The sequence below is a fragment of the Egretta garzetta genome, unplaced genomic scaffold (assembly GCF_000687185.1).
Source record: "Egretta garzetta isolate BGI_Z169 unplaced genomic scaffold, ASM68718v1 scaffold163, whole genome shotgun sequence".
Taxonomy (NCBI): Eukaryota; Metazoa; Chordata; class Aves; order Pelecaniformes; family Ardeidae; genus Egretta; species Egretta garzetta.
Window position 1 is genome coordinate 1,160,580 of NW_009259308.1, and position 22,338 is coordinate 1,182,917.

Consider the following 22,338-nt stretch of genomic DNA (forward strand, 5'->3'; position numbering starts at 1 on the left):
TTCCATACATCTGCATTTCCCTCAAGCCATTGGCTTATGAGTTTTACCCAGTGTCAATCTACTGTTCCCACTTTGATGGGGGAAAAAGTGCAGTCAGCAACAAAGTAGTAAGCATTGGCCCTTGCACAATAAAAGACCGTGTTTTATTTTATTTTGCTATTTATTTGGTTGGAGTTTCATAAATTAAGCTCTTTTGTGTGTATGTGTTTCAAGAAAGCACTTCTTTCAGATCATTACAATTCCTCAGCAGTTCCTCGGAAACCAGTTCCTCCCTATGCTGCACACTTCATTTTCTGCACTAAGTACTGCCCCTCAGCAGTAGCAATTACCATTTCAAAAGGAAATAAAGTAGCACAAATGCATTTAACAACTCTCCAAATTTCATAATAGAAAACAGCTAAGGAGTGATTTGCAACGTGGTGGTTAATTGTAAATCATTGCCAATATGCTCTCCACATGCCAAGTTTTGTAGGCTTGCCATGTGGCATGCAATTTTAACAGACCATTTCTAATTATAGAACTTTTAATTCCTCCAACTTGAGCACTTTCCTTTTGTATCTTCTACACCAGCAATACACTGCCAGCTTCCAAGATCCAGCACACACAGGGTAGATACTAAAAGCTCTGTACAGAATATCATTGTTCATGCATTTTCATGCAGCAGTCAACACACAACACATGAATTGTAGCCCCGGCTGCCCAGACACAAGCTGCTCATTTTGTTCATACCTACACTCATTGTTGCCAAGTCTTCCCTCTGCTGAGTTTGGTCAGAGCCTTTCAGATTAAATAACCAAAACCATGCCTAAATCTCAGATTTTTTTGAGATTCTTGAAACTACTGATTTAGTTAAAGTCATCACACAAATACATCTTTCCACCTGGATTTGTATTCTAAAGCACAGCACCAGAGAAGAGCATGAGAGATAACCAAGATCTTGACAGTGTTGTGTTTTGAAACAAATCAAAATTTAACTTCAATTTAGATCAGAATTTTGTGGCTTGAACATCTCCCTGGATGGGATACTTTGTAGATCTTCAGCTCTATCTTACTGAAAGGTGCTGATGTGTGGCCTGGTGAATTTTCTGTGGCAAAGTGATCTCTGTTAGACTTACCCACTTGCAAAGAAGGCTTCTGCTATCCTAATGTAGCTGTATTTGCTGAGGCCTTTGGAGAATCTGTTTGTCTAGGGAAGAGACTTGCAAGTTCAAGGAAAGATCACCTTGCCACTGAAAAGGTTGTCAAGGGGCAGCTGAACATTCAAACTGTGAGCGACAGATGACTATATCACAAAGATCACCCTTGCAGAAGTATCACTGTGGTGCAAAAAGTTACAAGGGTGTTAGAGGAAGGAGTGTCTCCAAAGGACAAGAGAAAGAAGCTGGCAAAAAAGAGAAAGAAGCTGGCAAAAAAAGTAGATAAGGAAACAGGCTTTTCTGTTCATCCTAAGAAATGACTAAAAATACTCGCACTAGTCATAGGTATAGAAAGCTAATGGATATCTAATGGAAAGCTATTACTTCTTAGGTTCTTGGAAATCAGTCATTTTTATTTCTTATATATATATTTTTTTTTCCATTAGATTTGTGATTGCAGTCAGTGAGGCTTCATAGTTGTAGCTGGCAGAAGAGAGGTATTGGCATTTGGGGGCCAAATCTAGAAGTCCTTACCTAGGCAAACAAAGACAGGATTTGATTCAAGGTGGATACAAAGGTCAAGCAATGATTATTTTGCTGTTCAGTGTAGTATTTGTTCCCTTGTATCCAGGCTTGCACAGTTCCTCACTCTAGTGGTTTCTGCCTAAACAAAAAGAAAACAAGCTTGTGCTAGTTGTTAAAATTCCTTCATGCCTTATGAAGATATTATGCTAGTTGCTTTTTGGGGCTGAACTAGATGTTTTCAGTTAAACTAGGGAAAACACGTCAGAATTCAGTTATAATCATGAAGTGCCCAATTCAGGTTTGTCCAAATATTCATTAAACATTTTGAGCCTTCCAACTATCTATGGACACACCTGCAAACAAACTGATGCCAATTTACATTTGCTTTGCTACGTTGCCATGAAAGCATCATAGCACTATGGTTTTAAGTCTAAAATTCCAGTTCCAGTAAAAAGTCACGGAGAGGGCACCCAACATGAATCCCTGCACACCAGAACTGTTCCATTTCCCACGTGCTAGCTCTGTTGTGTTCATAGGAAACACATTTCTTTTGTATTCTGTACACATTTGCTCCCATAAAGAGAACAAAACCTGTTTGCCTGGAGTCTGGCAGCATTTCTTCAAGGCTGCTAGTCCTCCATTCAAGTCCCATACTAGTGAACTATTTTCTCCATATAAACCATGCGAAGTCCCATATCTGATTTTAAGCTTGCCCAACATGAGAGACAAGTTGTTCAGACACTCAACTCAAAGAAGGAAGCACCACATCAGTCTGTCCCAACCACCTATTGAGATAGTGATACTGATGGGATTCAAAGTGAGCACATCCAGTCTCCCATTGATGGGAAAGGATTTAAAATAGTACAGTAGAAATTTGTGTGAAATAAGAGGGTTATAAGGGGAAATAAACTTACATGTTTAAAAGCTCCTGAAGAAACAGTATGAACTGCCACAGTCCTTGTGATGTTACCTAAACATTCACAAAAAATTTCCAGTGATGGCCTATCTTCCAATGAAGTTTATGGATATTCAAACTCAGCAGTGATTCCATATCATCTTATCTCTATATAAAAAACACAAAGTGCATTGCAACACTTTGGTAAAGGAATGGTACTCTAGGTAGCTATGTTCTGTACATTACTTTAACTTCTTCATACTAACAATTTGAAGAACTTAATAGTCACCATTACTAGAGTGGAAAATTTAATGGTACTGGTTAAATTAGCTATCTTCATGAAACTTAACAATACTTTTATTATTAAATGTTTCATAACATAAATATATCTACTATAAATGAATCTATATATGATCAACTACAGGGCACAGAATTTTTCCAGTCTTGATGTATTAGTTTTTCTGAAACTAAGTTAGACAAAATAAATGCAGTACTTTGGAGTGTTACTATTTGCATATTATAGCTAATTAGCAAGCACAATAACATCATCCTAGGGGAAAGGTCCACTGGCAACTTAATTCATTATCTTCTATTATCGTGTATCATGTTAAAATGACAAGCATCTTATGCTGTATAAGTCATCACGATTTTAATTAATATATCCAAACCTGATATAAGCATATGTGCTAGTTTTGTCCATGCTGAGTCCTCCTCAATTCTTGTACGTAGGTGCCTCTTCAAAGTGTTTTTCCATGTTCATTTGCTTAGAAACATAAGACAAATACAGCTTTAAATGGTTTTAATGAAAGTATTAATTATATGAAAAGCTCAAAATTATTTTGGTAACCACCATAGTTGCCACTGAAATATATATTTCAGGAAACAGCCGAGGAGTTTTGATATGTGTATGACTGTGATAGTAAATCGACTTGCTTGCTGTCTGCTATGCTGAATGCATCCTTCTGAGAGAAAGGCTCACCCACCCACCCAGCCATACGCTCCCCAGGCTTTCAGTGCAGTTTGTAACCAAGGGGGGAGAGGTGAGGGAGCAGCCCCCCCGCAGCAGCAGCCAGCTGTGCTGGCCAGGGTTGCACAGAGAAGAGCAGGAGTAGCAGGATGGTCCCTTTGCTGCGCCAAGGCACCCATTGCTTCCTTTGCTTTTGTGCCCCAAACACACAGTGATCTAATTTATGACATGAAATACTAAATCAGTCTTTCACTAACTTGAACTACCTTAGTCAGCTAGAACATTTCTTCATTACACAGGTACCATATGCAGTCACAGCAGGGGCTTCACTCCTTACTTGCACAATTCCTGTTCTGGCCGAAAGGAATGTCATCCAGTGGTAGTCAGTACCTGGTACCAGCCATCAACAAGTAGAATCCCTCTAATGAATCCCTCTAATCCTATATTCTGGAGACATTTGCAAGCTTGCTGAAGCATTGCAAATAGACGGTACAGTTCCACACAGCATTTCCACACGCCATATGACCCCACTGTCATATCCTACAAACAAAAAACAATTTAATTTTAGAAGAAGGAAGGAACCTGATTCCACCATTAAATGTTAGGCTTCATTTTGTGTTCAGTGCCAGACGCCACCACCTGACTCCACCAGAAAGTTTCCATCTGAGCCCAGTGAAACCAGGGATTTTGCTTCAGGAATCATTCATTATCATGATAAATCATTTGCAAAACAAAAAACCACAAGTGCTCCCTGCATTTCTGGCCTTCAGCCTCAGCATTTATTTAGCCCAGGGTATAGTTTCATGTTGTAAAAAAGGTTTGTCTTTTGTTCTGCCTCAAACAATACCTCACTGTGTTAAATGAGACCTGCATGTGAGAAAAAAAACCTGCAGAATTAGTCACTTCCATTTCTCTTACCTCTCTGTTTATCCATCAAGAAATTATTTGATAGCTGAATATCTAAATGCTGCTGAACTCCAAGTACTTATTGTGATATATTGTTTTAAAGTAGAATTTTCATAAACATTCAGCCCTGGCCTAACTTGCTTTCACTGACATTGAAGGGATTTGGACTTTTAAGTCACTCTCAGCTGTATCAAGAAAAGGATTTAGAAAAAATACACAGTATTGCCATGTCTTTCTGCAGTCCCTTTTAAGTTATGACCCTCTTACTAATAGTATCAGCTTCTTTTTTTCTTTTCCTTTGCTGCCAGTGCCTCTGTATTGCCCTTGCCCTCTCACAGAGCCTGCAGCCTCATCGGCCCAGCCCTTGCCTCGGCAACACAGGGAGCAGGGAAGGCCAGCAGCAAACTAGGTGGCAACTGCAAGAGGTAGCCTTGGGAAATGTTGGGGGGAGAGATATGACATGAATGCTGCTTGCCCAAGGGACTTACGCACATTTTTCTACCTTGGGATTCCCAGCTGGAAGTTGTCTCCTAGAGTTAAGCACTAAGCAAATCTTTCCTCTCCAAACCAAGCCAAAGGTCCCCCCCTTTCTTTCCGATACTCATGATCAGAAGACATCCACAAGATGTGCCAGATTTACCTGGAGAAACTTGCTATTTCTCACTTTCAGAAAGCTGCCCCAGTTGCCAGGCTATAGCCTTATTAGATTTCCCATATCTTGGTTGCTCCAGCCACTGGCCTGCCACCAAATCCCACCTTTGGTATTTTTGCTGCCTTAGGTAGATGAAAGCCACGTAGTCCATAAATCTAAAAAGAGCTGTAGCATGAGCTGGACACACAGTTACTTACCACTGTCGTGACCTGGGTAGTCCCAACCATACCGAGAGGCAGTTTGGCACCCGAAGGGCTGGTGGAAGATGGAGCTGTGAGGACTTTAAGTACAAAGTTAGGTGGCAGCAGAGCAGAGGTTTTAAGTATCTAATTTTATATTTAGGCATTTCAGTTAGCAAACAGCATACTACAGCACAGCCACAGTATAACATACATAGCGATGTCCATACTAACCTTAAACACACCAGTTTAAGCACCAGAATGGCAAGAACAGGCAGCAGTGTAAATTATTCAGTGCTGTTCTATCTGCATGACTTTGGTACCAAGCTGACACGATTGAGCCTCTATCATTACTTCTTCATCATTACTACATTCATCATGCAAGATAGCACTGTGTACTGGTACGCGAGGAATTCACACCTCCATTTGTCTGTGCAGCCATAACTTTATGCCTAACATTTTACTTCTGAATTAGGTAATGTGGAAGCTTCACCAAACCTTCTGTTTTTAAAAATGCCAGTCAACACATCATCGTCAACATCAAAATCAACTGTGAAATGTAATACTAAAAAGTTATGGATCTGATTTTATCAAATGAAATTAATGGAACAATATAAAGTAAATGCTAAGACTTCCATATGTAATTAAGCATTTTGCTCAAGGTCCAGACTATTTTAATCTTTAGCTTTTAAAAGTATTTTTAATCATGAATTGGAAGGTAAAAGAATTAATACACCTTTTAGTATCAATTTCTGCATACAAGACTGAGCAAGCAGGACAGCGTACTCTTTAATGTGACCACTTTTTCAGAATAGACATTAACGGAGGCTTTTTCATGCACAGTTGATTTTGTATAAACTGATTGACACCTTTGGGGGTCGTCTTTCCACTGACTCATAATTTTGCTCACTCTTGAAAAAAGCCTTCTGCACAGCCAGTATTCTCTAGTTAAAGCTGAAAATTCAACTCATCATATTTACACAATAAAAAAAAAAATCCATTCTGCGTTGTTTTTAATTGCAAATCCTACTCAGGGGACCAATTCTCCTGCTTAGGAGGCAGCCCTGCGCCTTCTACTAGAGAACCAACTGCAGTCAATTATGGTAATGAAATGTCAATAAATATAAAAATTTAATACAGCCTGCTCTTGGTGAGTGGCAGATGAGGACTTGCCTCCCAGACAAATTTGCTGGTGCTGCAAATATTAAATGCACCTGAAAGAGTAGCAGGTTGCCTGAGAGCTCTCCAGTAGAGGGATGGTGGGAGATCCAGACATCTACTGGGTTTTTCCATTATGGCATAATCGCTGCACTAAGGCCACTGATATTCTTGACATCCAGACATCTTAACTTCTTATTATGAAGTGAATAGCGTATTTCCCCCACAAACTGGAACCTCAGTGAGGGATTTTGAGCTTTTTTCCCCCTTGACAATTACAAGAGGGAAATTAAGTTGTGAAAGTTGATATTTATATGTGACCGGTTTCTCAATATGAAGTAGTTGAATCATGACACTATATTAAACTGCTCTTTGAGTAAAAAGTATTTCAGTTATGTTACTTCTTTCTTCTTATTATTGATATAAGTGTATATATTTATATATAAAGAAATATGTATATGTGTGTGTATGGAGAGAGAGAGAGAAGGAGAGAACTAACAGATCAGTTAGAAACTAGTTTATGAAAGATGGTTTGGCTGGGATTTCCAAAGGCTAGGTCCTAGTTTTGTCACAGATTTCTTTGGCCCTGACTAAGTGATTTAATGTCACTACTTCAGTTTTCTCAGGTGTAAAAGACAGCAATAATACCTACCTCACAGGATACTTAAGCATAATCCATTGACTTAATTGAAACATAAGCACAACTTTAAATGCTTTACGGAGTAGGAACAGTGTTATTCTTAACATCCATACAAAAAGCCTAACTTCATTTTTCTTGTACAGTTGCCTTCAGTTTTCTTGGGAGCACTAAGAATATATATAAATAAAACGTCTTATCAAAAGTCAGTAAACTATTGATTATATTAAGGTCATCACTAGGAGAAGTTGGTTTTAGTTCCTTTCAATCATCTATTTATCTAACTTTCCTGGCTGAAATTTTGTTCAAGTTTAAAATCTTTCAGGTTTTTTTCTTGCTTTACTGCTGTTTATACTTGAGCAAAATAATTTAAATCTTTTTAAAATCAAAAAAACAAATTTGAAAATACATGTTCCTTAACAGTTATTAAAAAAACCAGGTTTTAAGAGATCAGTGCCTGGAAAAACAAAATTTTGCAGTATTGGTCTGTTTCCTCTGATCATACCTGGCTGTTCTTTATTAACTACTTCATTATGGGAGACCTTAAAGATGGGATCAGAGCACCGATACCTTTAAACACATCATTAACCCAAAGTGTGCATTTACCATCGTGCTTTGTCTCAGTTAAGAGCCAGACTTCACTTACGTGTGCTTACATGAAGTATGGTTAGTAATTTCCCTGTTGTTACGGAGGCTCCTAAAAGAGAAAGGTGTTTTTAATGTTAGAGCCATCAGGCAAGAAAAGAATTTTTTAGAATGTGTCAATAACCTGTTCAGACCTCAGTCGGTTGGCCAGGCGCGGTTCAACACAGGAGCCAGCAACACACCTGGCCATTTTCATGGGACAGCAGCACTTGCAGGGGATATGTAACACACACTGATGAAAACAGGGCTGAGCTGAAGGCATTTCGGCTGAAGCAGTTGCTCAGATCACCCCGGTTCCCGATACACCAGCTACACCCTGCTCCCCGCTGCTGCTGCTGCACGGGAGCTGCCCGGTCTCACAGCCGCCAGCCCTGTCTCGGAGCCAGCCCACCCCAGCCCCAGCCCTTCACCTTTGCATCACGGCGTTCCCGTAGGCTGTGGTACCCAAGCACTTCTCCACTGGTCACCATCACCTGGCAAAGCGTGCTCATCTTCAGAGTGGCAGAGGCTGGTATGGCCATCTGCATGGAAATGTCCCCTTAACAGGACTGGCATTAGCCAGAGAAGTTTCAGCATGCAAGCAGTAGGGAGGTTGCCCAAGATTCAAGGATCACCCAGGGGTGTGTCAGCTATGACAGGCTTTGAGTATGCTTTGCTTGTCAATATTACCTTTTTTAATACGGTATATTAATTCCAGCTTTCTGTTGGATCTCTATATAAAAAGTGTTAATTAGGAAAGCTCATAGACGGGTCAGCCTTCCCTGAGAACACACAGGCGTCACATCAAGGGCAGCAGACCCCCAGAGCAGTCCTGCTTTTTTTCTACACCCCAGGGAAAGTAATTTTGTGCCGTGCAGTTGCTGCTCGGGACAATGCAAGCGCAGCTGGCCCGTGTCACGCACCTGCCCGCTCCTCCTTCGCTAGCAGGGGAGGACTTGCCAGAACGAGTCCGTTGGAACCAACTCCAACAAATACCAGGATTTTGTTTAGCTAAGGAGAACAGAAACCACCCACACAATACCTCTGTTTCCTGTGGGAATACACCGACATTTCTGGGCTTGAATAGATGTTTCTGGCCAAGTTATGGACACCAGACTGTTTCCCATGAATACCGTTATGTTCCGCTGGACTAATACACCCAACATAGGTGCAAAGCTCACTTCATCAGTCTGTCTTCACAGGATCATACAATTATAAGGAGAACAAGAGACACCAAGTGAATAAAACAAACTGATATGGGGCACAGCTACCAGAGTCCTAAGCAGTTGTCATATATAAAGCTTCTAAAAAAGCTAATGCAGAAAAACCAGCATTCACACTGATGAGACGTACCATTAAGATATATGGTTTAATAATATTTTCAATGTATACTGTTGTGCTAAAATAGGTTTGTATATAAAATCATCTTGACTTGATAACATCATTAACTTGAGAGTGATTCTTTTATCCAGGAGTATCCTGGTTGTATGTGACTGCTTGAAACATTCAAAAGCAGTTCTGCGAGCGTGACAACCAGACAGAACTACAATTCTCTTTTACAGGTGGATTATTCTGTAATAGCTTCCCAAGCTGGAGCCACCCTCAACAATCTTATGAGCCATGCACAAGAACTAGTAGCAAAGCTTCGTTCCCTGCAGTTTGATCTGCGAGAATTTGTATGTCTCAAATTCCTGGTGCTGTTTAGTTTAGGTAGGTACACTCTACTCCTCATACCTTACTTAATAGTGTTGTTGTTTTTTTTCTAAAACCATTGAAAATATTTTGCTTCTCTTAATTTTTTCCTGAAAAACATGATTGTGAAATATATTTAATGAGGTTCACAGTAATCCAAGGATTATTTTGTAATTATCACTTGCAGGAAAATTATGTATAAGGATCAAAAGTAGGTTTCTATGGAAACGACTCCTAAAACCTCTGGAATTACAAGCTTTCTCTATTTCTGTATGTGATGTCTGAATATTCCAGAACAAGGATAAAATTCTATTAGAAATTCTAGAGAACAGTGGAAAATACGGTTTGCCATGTTTTTCTAGGATATTGGATATAGTTATGTAAAGCAGATGGAGTGGGGATATGGTTGAAATATCCCTCTTTTTCGAAAGCATCTGTGGTAAGTATAAACAATCTTCTTTGCATATGATGGCTGTCACATCATAACCCATAAATCAGGAATGTATCTCATAGTTTTTAAAAAGTGAAAGGAACTCTTAAAGTGCAAATTAACGATAATGGCTTTATGACAGATCTGGCCAGGAAATAACCTTTAAAGGGAAGATTGTTTTGTACTAGTGGAGAGGGCATAGAATGGGAAAGATACCTATGCAAGACAAATTAGTTAAACCAGTGCCCTCCAATAAATCAGTCAAGAAAAATCACCGGTGCCAGGAATAAAAAAAGGCTTAGGGAGATGGATTCCTATTGACTTCATAGGAAGAGATTTTTCAGGTTTGCACTTTGTTGACTTAATAAAGCTGGTTTAAATAAACTCTGGCCAAGTGAATTTTCTGTTTACTGGCAAACAGTTGAAAGGAGAGACTTAAAAACATAAATAAGGTCAAATCCAGCCATACCTCCATAGCCAAAGCTCCTGTCTTACTCAAAAGGTGTTCTGTCTACAAAGAGAGTGAACAGTTGAGCCAAGCACAACGACGAAAGAAATATCAGCAGTGGTGACGTTTAGTAAGGTTTTTCTTTAATCTTCAGCTTTTAAAAAAATCTTCTGTAAATGAACAAATTTCTACAAAAAAATTATTATAATACAATTTCAATTAGACTAAAAGGAACAGTTTTGGTTACACTGTAAAGCATCAATTACTGTCTTAAACTTGTCCCTCCGCGTGGTGTTTATAGAATTTGAACCTGCTTTGGAAAACTTTAGATGAAGCTCTCTTTAAATACAGGGTGCATAAGAGGTTAATACTTCAGCAGTATAGGAGACAGAACATGTAGGAAAAAAAATAAGAATAATTTTAAAAATTAGAACGATGCTAACAGAATCAACTGTTACAAATTTCGTACATTCTGAATCCTAGGAAGAGATGATGGAGTTCCCTGGTAACTATTAACTTTTTGTATTCAGGACTTTGTCGCTTTCCACATCTTAGATTCAGAGAAGGAAAAGCGAGCCATCTGTCTCAGAAATTATGCTCTATGAATTAATCTGATGAATAACAAGAATTCAGATTTCCTAATAAGTAGGTTTTTCAGTCATTAGACGTGGCACAGAAACATCTGAAGACCCTGTACCTTTCCTCTGGTAAAATATTTAGAAAATTCATCTCAGTTCGGTGATATTTTAAATCAACTGAATAAGTGAAGTGCATTTGGAAATTTCTCACATTTAGGTGGCCTTTTCATTGGCTCTTCTAGTACTTTGCATTGATTTAGGAATCATTCTTACACCTTTAGTACTTCTAATTCTGCCAGGTGCTGTGCTCAACTTCTGCAGCAGGTGGGCAGGAATACCTTACACACTTGTACCAAGCCAGGTTACCCAGTTTTTTCTCTTATTTATGTTACTATAAAAAGAGCCAATTCTGCTGCTAAAAGGAGCCTTGTAGTCATATCATTTGCATATAAAAGTGAGTAGCTAAGAAAGGTTCAACACCTTTGAAACTGATTAGTTCATTATTTAGCATACTACGTAACTCCATTTGCTAATAGCCAAAGCTAGATCTTACTCTGCAAAGAGTAAAATGTAAAGATGTTACCACTTGACCCACAGGACTGAGGCAAATAGTTCATGAGAATAATGACAAAACTGAAGTGAAAAACATAGATACCCTTTCCAGCTAAGTACTTAAGTTTGTGCCCCAAAGTATGAATGAATCGTCTGGCTGAAGTTAGTAAGACGACTCATATCCTAAAAGCGAGTGAGGTTTTTGAAGACATTGAAGTGCCTAACAATGCTGGTAGACATTCAGCAGGGCTGTCAAAACTCACTAAGCATCAAATTCTACATAAATAACTAGGACCAATTATTGTACCTAAGTATCTAGGCGCATTTGACACATACCTACATCTCTTAGGCACGCCAACAGAACACTGGTCTTAATGCCAAAAATGTATCGCTTAAAAAAATATTTCAAAAACCTCAGCTGGCTCTTGTTGAAAATCTGTTCCTCTAATGTTTAATGGAATAAAAAGCACTTCAAGACATACCAGCCTTTTTACATTTCTAAGGATGTTCGCACCAGTGTTAACCAAACCAATAAAACCTTATGGTATTGTTCTTTAGTATAGTGCTTGGTTGAAAAATAAATGTCTAATATAAAGCCTCTCAAAGGCAACACAAAGTCAATAATCCACAGAATTAATTTATTGAGAAAAAGCTGTTTGGTTTTTATAACTGTACAGATACAAGGCTGCCTTGTAAAGCTATTTGTTATTCATGGCTGTACCATACTGTCTGTCTCTTCACAAGATGGCAATCTCCTTCAGGGCAAAGAATTTTGTCTCTGCCTTTTTTCCTAACATTTCAGAAGTGATTATCGTAGTAAACTAACAGTAAAATAGTGTTCAAAATCCAAAGCACTTACAATAATTTTTCAAAATGCAATTAAATCATATCAGTTTTGCTTGCTAGATTTTAAATGAGAGAGGTAGTTGTTCATTATCCACTCATCAAAGGTTCCAAAGGGTTTATACAGGAAAATGCTTTTGATTGATGGTAGCATTAAAGAAAATGCTGTTGAAGCTTAGCGAGATGCATATTTATTGTAGCCTTTGCAGCTAGCAGTGCACAACTGTTCCTGCAGTCATACCGCATAAACCTACTCCACCCGGGCAGCACAGGAGCTCAGCTCCTTTCTCCAGTGGCCATCTGCTCCCATCTGACCAACACTGCCAAGAACATAACAACACAGCTGACTCAGCAATTGTTCAATAAGCCAGAATAGTTTGGTAACTAAGTGTGACATCTATATAGTAAATATATGTTCTATATAATATTAATATATGTAGAGTTAGATAACTTTTAAATTCCCTCCATCAGTTATAAAAAGCAAGTGTCTTTACAGCTAGGTAGTTCTTTCCTCTCTGTACATAAAAGTCTCCTTTCCTGTCCACGTATCTTCCTACTTCAGTGATTGTCTGTCTGTCTACCCTCAGTGGTTCCTCATGGCATCCTTCAGAGTCCAGTCACTGCCAATCTCTGGAGAGGAGCAAGTCCATCACACCCAATTATTCTCAGCAGATAACCAGTTCAGCTGAATCAGTCCTTCAGCTCTTATGCTCCCACAAGTTAAAAAGCCAGAGAACAAATCAGCATAATCATCACAATAACACTGGAGGTTACCATCTTGTGCATGGTTCGGACTCAGCTGCATTTTAGATTAACAAGAGCCCTGACTCATAAGGACATTAAAGCACCAGCAGAGACCACTTCCTTCACAGCTTCACTGCACCATCAATGGTCAGTCAATTACTCTGTTAAGACATAGGAAGTTCGAGCTAAATTTAAATTCCATCACATTACATGATCTACAGATCTACTAGACTAGTCCATCAGGTTTCCCTTAAAGGATTACAATCTTTCCGTGAGCCGGTCCTCTGTGGCAATTCCCTCACTGTGTACCTCATCACTACACATAAACAAATGTATGTTGCTTTCCTCTCTCACTGCACACCAGAACAGCATTGCACGAATCAACCAGTCTAACTGACAACTGTGATCACAGTAAAGCAAATAGAAACAGGTCTTGTGATCAAAATTGCCCTTCACAGTTTTGCTTGTGTAGTCTGGTATAACTGCTAAGCTATCTTCTAGTCGCTTCTTCCTCTTCTTGATCTCTGATGGACGTGTCTGAATCCTATACCAACATCTGTCTTTGCTGCAAATGATACACTAGATGCTGACTGAATGTTTTATTTGAAGATGAGCTGGACTTCTGAAGCCAAAGCATTTTATTGCAAAGGAGCAATCCATCTACCAGCATGATTTATTTGAAACAAGTCTTCTGTTTAGGTGGCCTAGAAATAGCAATTTCTGTTATCAATCTCCATTTCAATTATCTTGAGCTATTAGCTTGCTTTAAAGTAAATCAGGACACCAGTTCTGGCAGCAATTATCCTTACCAACCTTTCTTTCACTGAGGTTTACATCGTATTTGCAAACCCCCAAACATGCCTGTTTGTGGGGGGATCATTCCTGTGTTTTCACATATAGAGGTATTCCCCTCTTAATTCCAAATAAGGGAGTGAAGGTAATCAACATACCAAACCACAATTTAGCTCAGGTATATCAGCCATTTTTTCCCCACGATCTGAAGATAGGCAGTTAGAAAAATCAGTAGCTCAAGATATGCAAACCTGGATTTTCTTGACTACTTAGTTGCATTTGACAGGTTTCTTTCAAGCAAAAAGAACCAAGACAGAGACATGACAATTCAGCAATTATAATCACACAGTTGATGGAAAGTTAAGGACCAGGGACATGTTGCAAAGCTGGGAAAGAAGAAAGAAATCTTTGACAGACCTGAGTGTTAAACTTACTTTTAACACGACTTCTGCAGGTTTTATTTTTATGAAACTCATGTCCAAAACATGGAAAGAGCACATCTGAGAAAGATGCTGATCACATAGCTATCTAACTGTTTATCAAATTTGCTACTAAATGAGAGTCAACATACCTGGCTTTCCCAAAGCTAGGCAAATTGAGGATAATGCAATTTATTTACCCTAATCCCAGAGTAATAATACACCTAATTTTTCTACAGCACATCACCAGTATAGTCCACAGTACACTTCATCAAAAAGTAGGCCTAAAAATAAATACAAATAGTTTCCTTGTCTTTAATAATTGCTGGCTTGAGTCAAGATACACTACATATAGAAAAAGCAAATGTCTCAGTTTATCAGCCTCTTTGAATTTTCATTACCAAATTTGACATTAGTTTGGAAATTCCTTTTTTTGTCATAAATCAGGATTAGGTATTAAAAAATCCCCCACCACCCCACATCTACTATTTAATTATCTAATTCCAGGGCTGAAATAGATTGGCATGCTCCACTGGGATGGATTTTGACCTCACTAAAGCCAAAGAGAATTTTGCACTGTTTTTACCAGAGCCAAAATTTGTCTCACTGTTTCTTTGATTTGCTTCCTATCACAGAATAAAGTTCAGCTCAATTTTTCAGCAATTACATTTGCTAAATGACTAAATTTAAATGGTATTTGAAGAACCAAATGAGTGCCTTACATGGGATACTATCTATCATCTTCTGAAACTACACGCCACTTCATTTTGCCATCTGGTAGCTTTACAGACTGTTCATTTAACCTGAAATCAGCCATTGTTTTCTCTTTACCAAAACTTCCCATTTGTCCTGCTAGTTTTTATTATCTGAACTCAGCAAGGATGATTTGTCAAACCTCCCATCAGAGCAGTTTGTAAAGTGAAATGCCAATAGGAAGAAAGTTAGACATCATTTGACCCATGTCCAGGCACTCGTCTGCCTGTGGAGCTAAATGCTAGACTAGGCAGCAGCTGACTGGTACTGCTCCCTTATCATTGTCAAGACACAGATAAATGTACTTCATTTAAGAAATGAAGGCTTTATCAATGGACAAATAATTGCAGAGCCACTATTGATCTCACATCTCACTTAACATGAGACAAGAGGGTCCTGTAGAAATGGTAAACATTTAATCTCTGTGGATGGCAAACAATGGGCTTTGCTTAAACAAAAAAACAACAAAAAAAAACAAATAAAAAACCCCAAACCAAACAAAAAAAGGACTCCGTTGTCAAACAAACCACAGCCTTTCTTAAGCGTTCAGCAGAAATCCATCTGCATCTGCCACCCTCCATTCCTGTTTCTGGTGAATAAGAAGAATATTAGCAAATTAATCTTTCCTTGTTTTTAGTCTCCCTGAAATGTCAAAGCTGAGATGGGAGGAGGTGTTGGAGGTACTGAGCTCCACCATGTGCGCTTTTGGAAAAGAAATCTGTATGTTAAGGTCTTCATTGCAGATGAAACAGGTTGAAATGGAGCATTTTTGATGCAGACTCTGCCCTTACAACTCACAGGACTAGAAGGAGCTTCCTGCAAACATGCACCCAGGAGCAGCAGCACAAAGCCTGCCTGTGCTCTATTTCACCTGATTCCAGCAACTCACATCAATGCAGTTAGGAGACACTATGGAGCTGAAAAAAAAAAAAATTAAAATTAGCTATTGCACTTCTTAATATATTTTATGTAACATCATTGTTCTATCAGATTTACAGGCTAGCCAGAATCGTGCCTCAGTGAGCTTGCAGTCTAAATGTACAGAAAAGATAAGAAAAAATGCAGCAGCAAACAATGATGAAACATGGGGCAGTGCATAGTTTCACTTGTACATTTTTTGCTGAGGGTTTAATTTGGATGGATCATGTATGCAGAAAGGAAAATAAGTGTATGAGCATCAAGTGGAAGTAATATAACAAAGAATATTGATTAAATTTTGGTAGCAGTATGTATGATGCTTAAGGGCACATAAACAAAAAGAACAGGAGAATGAAAAGAAGGAATTAGTGAGGCAGGAGGTTTTGTCAGACCGAAAGGAAAACACGAAACAAGACAGGAAAATTAGACAAGAACCAATTCACACAGGATTATAGACACCTAAGAGTAATACAAACATAAAGGCATAACCCAGCAAATTTTGGCATGTAGCTCTTTGTTGCAGCCTTCCTAATAACCCCATTATATGTTCAACAAATATGGATCTGCCTTTTACACTCTCTGTTTAAAAAGACTGCACTAGCTCTTCAAAGCACAGTCCACTAAACATGGGAACTTACTAAGAACAAGAATTACCCAAAAAGCTTCTTCCTCCCATCATTCTGATATTTTAGTATCAGAACAAAAATAATTAAACTAGCAGGTAACTGGCTCCAAACACAAGAGTTCATTCTTGAACACAGCATATTATCCAGCTCTGGTACTCCTTGCTCCAAGATGTAGAGGATGCTGACAGTTTTTGTAGTTATCAAAGTCATCTAGAGAACTTAATGGATGGAAAATCTATTGAAAGCTATGAAATATAAAAAATGTTACTTCTAGCTGTTGCTAACCTCCAGCTGCTGGAGCCTGAGCAACTGCTCCTGGGCAGTATCGCTCCATGCTTTTTTTTGTTCTTGCACTCTTCCCTAGAGCATCTGCTCCTGGTCACTGCCAAAGATGGGATGGTGGCCTAGATGACCCAAAGTGCCAGCATGGTCACTCATGCTCTCAGTGGGTAGGTGAGAGCCATTTGTAGTTTTCAGGGGCTCTGTTTTCCTTCCTGTAAAATGGGCCTAGTAGTTCTTTGGCAGGGTACCAGGAAGCTCACAGATAACACTACTTTGTCTTCACAAAGAACCTTCAGCCCCAGGATCTGAAGTAGGTGCTGTGAATTTGAAGCAAAAATTATCACATGGCAGTCTTCCTTGGCAAGGCAACACAAGCTGGTAGTGGAGCACTTACCCAGGGACAGACTTTTCATCACAAATGTGTTCATTTCTTACTGACAGTGACAAACAGTACTTAGGGTTTAACGCAGTCATCTTCAAAAGGGTCATTCTAGCCATTTTCAGTTTTGGTAGTTTTTAAATATGCAACTACTTCTATACTTGTTTTTTGTATATCTGTTATTTATAATACACATTTATAACTGGACTGTTATTATGAGGTAGTTTTATTAATTCCATTGAAGTTTTCTTAAATTCATCCATTCTGTTACCCAAGTGTACTTGTAAGACTGCACCTGGTAAACACCAGTAAGTGCACGGTCGAGGGGTTCTGTATGATTGGCATTCAGCCAGGGCTTTCAGGCTTCCCCACATTACATTTGAATTTAGGAAAATACTTACTGCATACTTGTCAAATTCAGGCTCATATCTCAACCCTAATGTCTAACCGCAATGAGCATCGGAGGATAATACTGGCAAAGAAACATTTCCTAAACTTTATGTAATCATTTGGAATTCAGGAAGGATCGATTAGTATTCAGGAGATGTGACTGCTCAATATTTATACCATAGAGACTTGGCAGAAGCAAATAATGGTACATAAAGCTGATGCTTGTCTTAATTAAATGCAGTATAATAGGTGTTGGGGATTTTTTTTCTTAGTGAAGAGAGCAGTTTAGCAGTGACCAGATATAACTCATTCTGAAGTTCAGAGTTTAAAACTAATCAATACGTATTTATAACAAGGGAGGGACTGAGTATAATTTATTATTAGCTGACAGCTGACTAATAGATAAAACCAAGATTTATTTAAGTACGTTTTTCCACATACTAATTTATCACAAAATATTTCCCCCCTTTGATTCTTCATTATTTTTTGCTGTACTAACAGTATTTCAAACAGACTTTTGGGGATGAACATCTCATCTACAGATAGGCTGGGAATGAAACCAGAGAACATAGAATGAGACATCTAGCTAGGACAATACTTTCACTGTGACAAACTTATTAATAGTAACATTTCCTAATTTTATGATTAGAAATCCTTAATGGCAGGTGATATTTTAAAATACTCCTTTAAAGTATATAATCTATGTATGTGATGATGAACAGGTGTTGACTGGCAGACAACGCACGGGTGACAGGCACAATTCCAGCACACCTACAGCCCAGACTTGTCTCAAATGTCATAGAAAAAAGTTTTCAGAGGGGATATGAAGAAGGTGGGTAAAGAGATATGGCATATTAAGCATGGAAGTCAGAGGAGAGAAAGCAGAAAAGTACTTGGTCTGTAAAGGTGGGAAATTAAGATGGCATTGCCAGACTTCTCAGTGGGGCCCAGTGACAGGACAAGGGGCAATGGGCACAAACTGAAGCATAAGAGGTTTCAGCTGAATATGAGGAAGAACTTCACTTTGAGGGTGACAGAGCACTGGAACAGGCTGCCCAGGGCGGGTGTGGAGTCTTCTTTCTTTGGAGATATTCAAAACCCACCTGGATGATGTCCTGTGCAACCTGCTCTAGGTGAACCTCCTTTAGCAGGAAGGTTGGACTAGATGATCTCCCGAGGTCCCTTCCAACCCTTGTCCTTCTGTGATTCTGTGATCGCGGGCAAGTCAGAGGCAGGAGGTGACCTTGTGACACTGAATGCCTGATGATAGGTAAGGAAGGAACAACTACAAGACCTTGAAAGTGAACCCAATTTATGTCTGATGTAACAGCGAAAAGGGAAGATGCAAAAAGACAGGGAAGCAATGAGCTCGGAAGGGTATCTTGGCAGCACCATTTGCCAAGGCCAAAGGAAGAAATGCTGTGGTAACTGATGTGCAATATGATGAGGCAATGGCTCCTGTGCACACCCCATGGAAGTCAATGAGAACACATTTGCAGGCTTAGCTATGCAATATTAGTTTGGGATTAATTATATTAGAAGTAGACAAATTTAAAGGTGAAGGTCACTGTCTTTTGGATGACCTCATCTCTGGGTATAATGGAGGTTCTGTTTCTTGAAATCTGGAGTCAAGATGACTGTTTCTCTAAATTATTATGATACAGCTCAATCAAAAGTTATAAACTTGATGTCCACCTGCTGGATGGAGATCTATGGCTTGCATTGAGCAAAAGGCTGAAGGAGGTAACAGTCATGATTATTCAGGTCCTTTTCTTGTCCCCAAATCAGTGAAAGTAAATTTCATAGGCAAGAAGTTTAAATTTATGATGAGTCTTCTAATTTCACAGCTTTTACAAACTTTTCTCCATTTGCTAAGTTCAAATTTGATAACTTCTGATGTGAGCAATTGTTGGCACTCTTATATAGTCCCTCTCTGCTGCATGTCCCACATTGCCTTGGAAACTAAGGATAAATCTCTTATTAGAGAAGATGAGGGCCAGGAGAACAGTTAAATAGTCAGGCTGCTCCTGGAACATTTCACTCTTCTCTGGGTCTCAAGCAAAGCAGCCAGGCTACTCCACTCTGCCACTAGAAGAGCTATTCCACTTTTCTACTTTAATCCTCTGGGAAAGTAAAGCAAATGAATATGGACAAAACCTCATTTCAGAATCATCTCGTGAGGCATGTTCTCCTTTCATGGAGTCAGCATCACCCAACAGAGAAATCGACCCTTGTCTCTAATTCTGCTTCTGACTCCATTACTGGCTGTGGAGCTTTGAAGTCTCTTAAACGATATCTCAACTACCCTATCTGGTAAATGGAAACAATAGTTCTCTGTCTTTCTAAATAGTGGTGAAATCCAGGGTATTAAAGATACTATGCAAGGTACAACCAAATTAGAACAACATCATTTGAAATATCTACAGATATCATAAGAAAAACCATTGTTAAAAGGAATCTAATTTAAAATACCTTGAATAGATTTTGAGAAAATTTTATCCCTTCCTTTATAAATTACTCAACATGAAAGTAAATCCTTGCTGTATTTTCATACTGGGGTCTAAAACTTTGGAAAAAAAAAAGAAAATTCATCTTTTGAGAGACTATTTTTAGAAGTGAATTTTAGCATTTTAGCACATGCAGGACAAAGTGAATTTTCTTTTGCCCCATTCTTTTATTTCTCTGCTTTTTCTGATTTCTGTATAGAGAAACAAAAGCAAAGACATATTCCCTTCACTTTATCTGTCAAAATACTTAGCCAAGCCAAACAATTAAAAATCAGTCCTTAAATTTATTACAGATGCTAAATGATGATGTATGGAGTGACGACTTTCATAAACAACCATTTGCTCCTGGAACACTGTTTCAGTGAGCTGGCAGTTTTTAGTCCAGCTTCCCATGCAGATTCCACACATCATGCAAGCAGTAGGAAAAAAAGTAGGACAGTGTCTATCTTACAGGTATCTATCTTAATGAAACCTCCAATCAATTATTTTTGTGACAAAACCACCTAATATAAAAGGAATAAAATACAAATGCTGGGGCTATAAGTTATAGTTAAGAATTAAACCGGTATTTTTAATAAATAAATATTTAATCATTCATCTCTACCCTGAGTGTAGGAGTTGTGAATGATAAACTTCTTGCAGGAATCCCAGAGATAGCCTTCTGTTTCACGGTTGATTGAGTTTTTTTTAATAAACTACACTAAATTATACAGGAAATTTAATAATCACTGTTGATTTGTCCTGATTTTATGTCACAAACCACAATGACTGTTGTGAATTCATCTCTCATGTAACTGTTGAGTACAATGGCATTATTTGAGGCATGAATTTGATCCAATCTGATCATTACTGGTTTACGTTGTCTGCTTGTCTGACAGCTGCAAACCATGGAAAAAAAGATTAACTGTCTTCAGCAAGTACTTTTTCTTTTCATGGTTTTTTTTTCTAAAATGCATATTTTAGAGGTTTTGAAATAACAATAGGATTAGATGCTTGAGAGAAAATTAGGTCATATATTTGTTAGATACAAATCTCGCAAGTAATTAGAAACATGGGTATCAAGCAATATTTGTATTCCGTACTGCTGCCTTTGTGCAGAGACAGTGGGGATTTCAGAATAACCAAATCAGTGTGCTCTGCACTTTTTACCTCTCTAATATGTTTATAGAATACTAGTAAGTATGGCTTTTAAACAGCTCCTGTAAAGGGGAAAAATTACCTGCACATAACCCACATTTACATGTGTCTCTACTTTTGGAATACTTTTACAATTTGTGTCCCAGTTTTAATACACATTTTAGATGTTTAAGGTGCAAGTTTGATGATTTATGTATGTAACAGAGGAAGTATGGGATTATACAGAATTTTTTTAGCTGCTATTGGTGTGGTATTTTAGCTGCAGAAGTGTTTAACATGAGCGGCTGCTTTTGTTAGCCAAGTTTTCCAACATAACATGGGAATAAATGGCTATATATTAAGGTATAGATAAATGAATGAAAATCCTTGATCTTGGAGCCAGTAAGACCACCATATAGTTTTAATTTGAACATGTGCTTAAATGCTTCACTGAATGAGGAACATGCTAAAGGAATATAATGGCTAAATTCACTTTGCAGTTGTAACAGACAACTTACTAAATACTTTTTATACCAGAATGGATAGACTAAAAACTGCTCCTCATGTATTTCTAGTTAAAAACACACACTGCAGAGGCTCTTACCTGAAAGTTTATTTATGGGTGACTGTCGGCCATTTGATGGAGAAACATTGTAGACTATGCCAAATTCCCCTCTTTCTCTTATCCTTTAGCTGCTTGTGCAAGATTGGACACTGGAAGAGAAATTAAAGCAATGGCTGTCTCTGAGGGACTTAATATAGAGAGGTGAAATACTGTAAGGAAACAATGAGAAGAAGTGGCAGGAGAATTAAACAGGAGGCTGGGGGGAAAGAAAGGATCTGCAAGAGTGATGGGAGAAGAGTGGCAGAGAACAGGATATCTGGGCAGAGCAGGAGCCAGGAGCGGTTGATGAAAATGAGGGACAGCGGTGATGTGGATCAGAGGAATAGAGAGAGATCGGAGGGCTTGAGATAGGAAAGGAGTCAAGAAAACAGGGGGAAAAGGCCAGGAAGGAAAGAGAAACCATGGAACTGTGATCAAAGCCAAGCCAGAGGTGGAGAGGGAGGAAATAGAAGCAAACAGGAAAGAAACAATGAAGGAAAATTCAGAAACAAACTTTATGGCCCAGCCTTGAACGCAGCTGTGATCATGAATTGGGAGGCAGAAGGGGACTGTGCAGAAATACTCT

At 38.7% G+C, this 22,338-nt stretch overlaps 1 protein-coding gene across 2 annotated transcripts in view; it reads left to right on the forward strand.

The window, feature by feature from the left end:
- NR5A2 (nuclear receptor subfamily 5 group A member 2) overlaps positions 1-22,338 on the forward strand; it is a 97,711-nt gene that overhangs the window by 60,022 nt on the left and 15,351 nt on the right. For both annotated transcript variants that reach the window (XM_009636192.2, XM_009636193.2), the window contains one exon: positions 9,242-9,389. In XM_009636192.2, the coding sequence (XP_009634487.2) occupies positions 9,242-9,389 (148 nt within the window). The remainder of the gene's footprint in view (positions 1-9,241; positions 9,390-22,338) is intronic.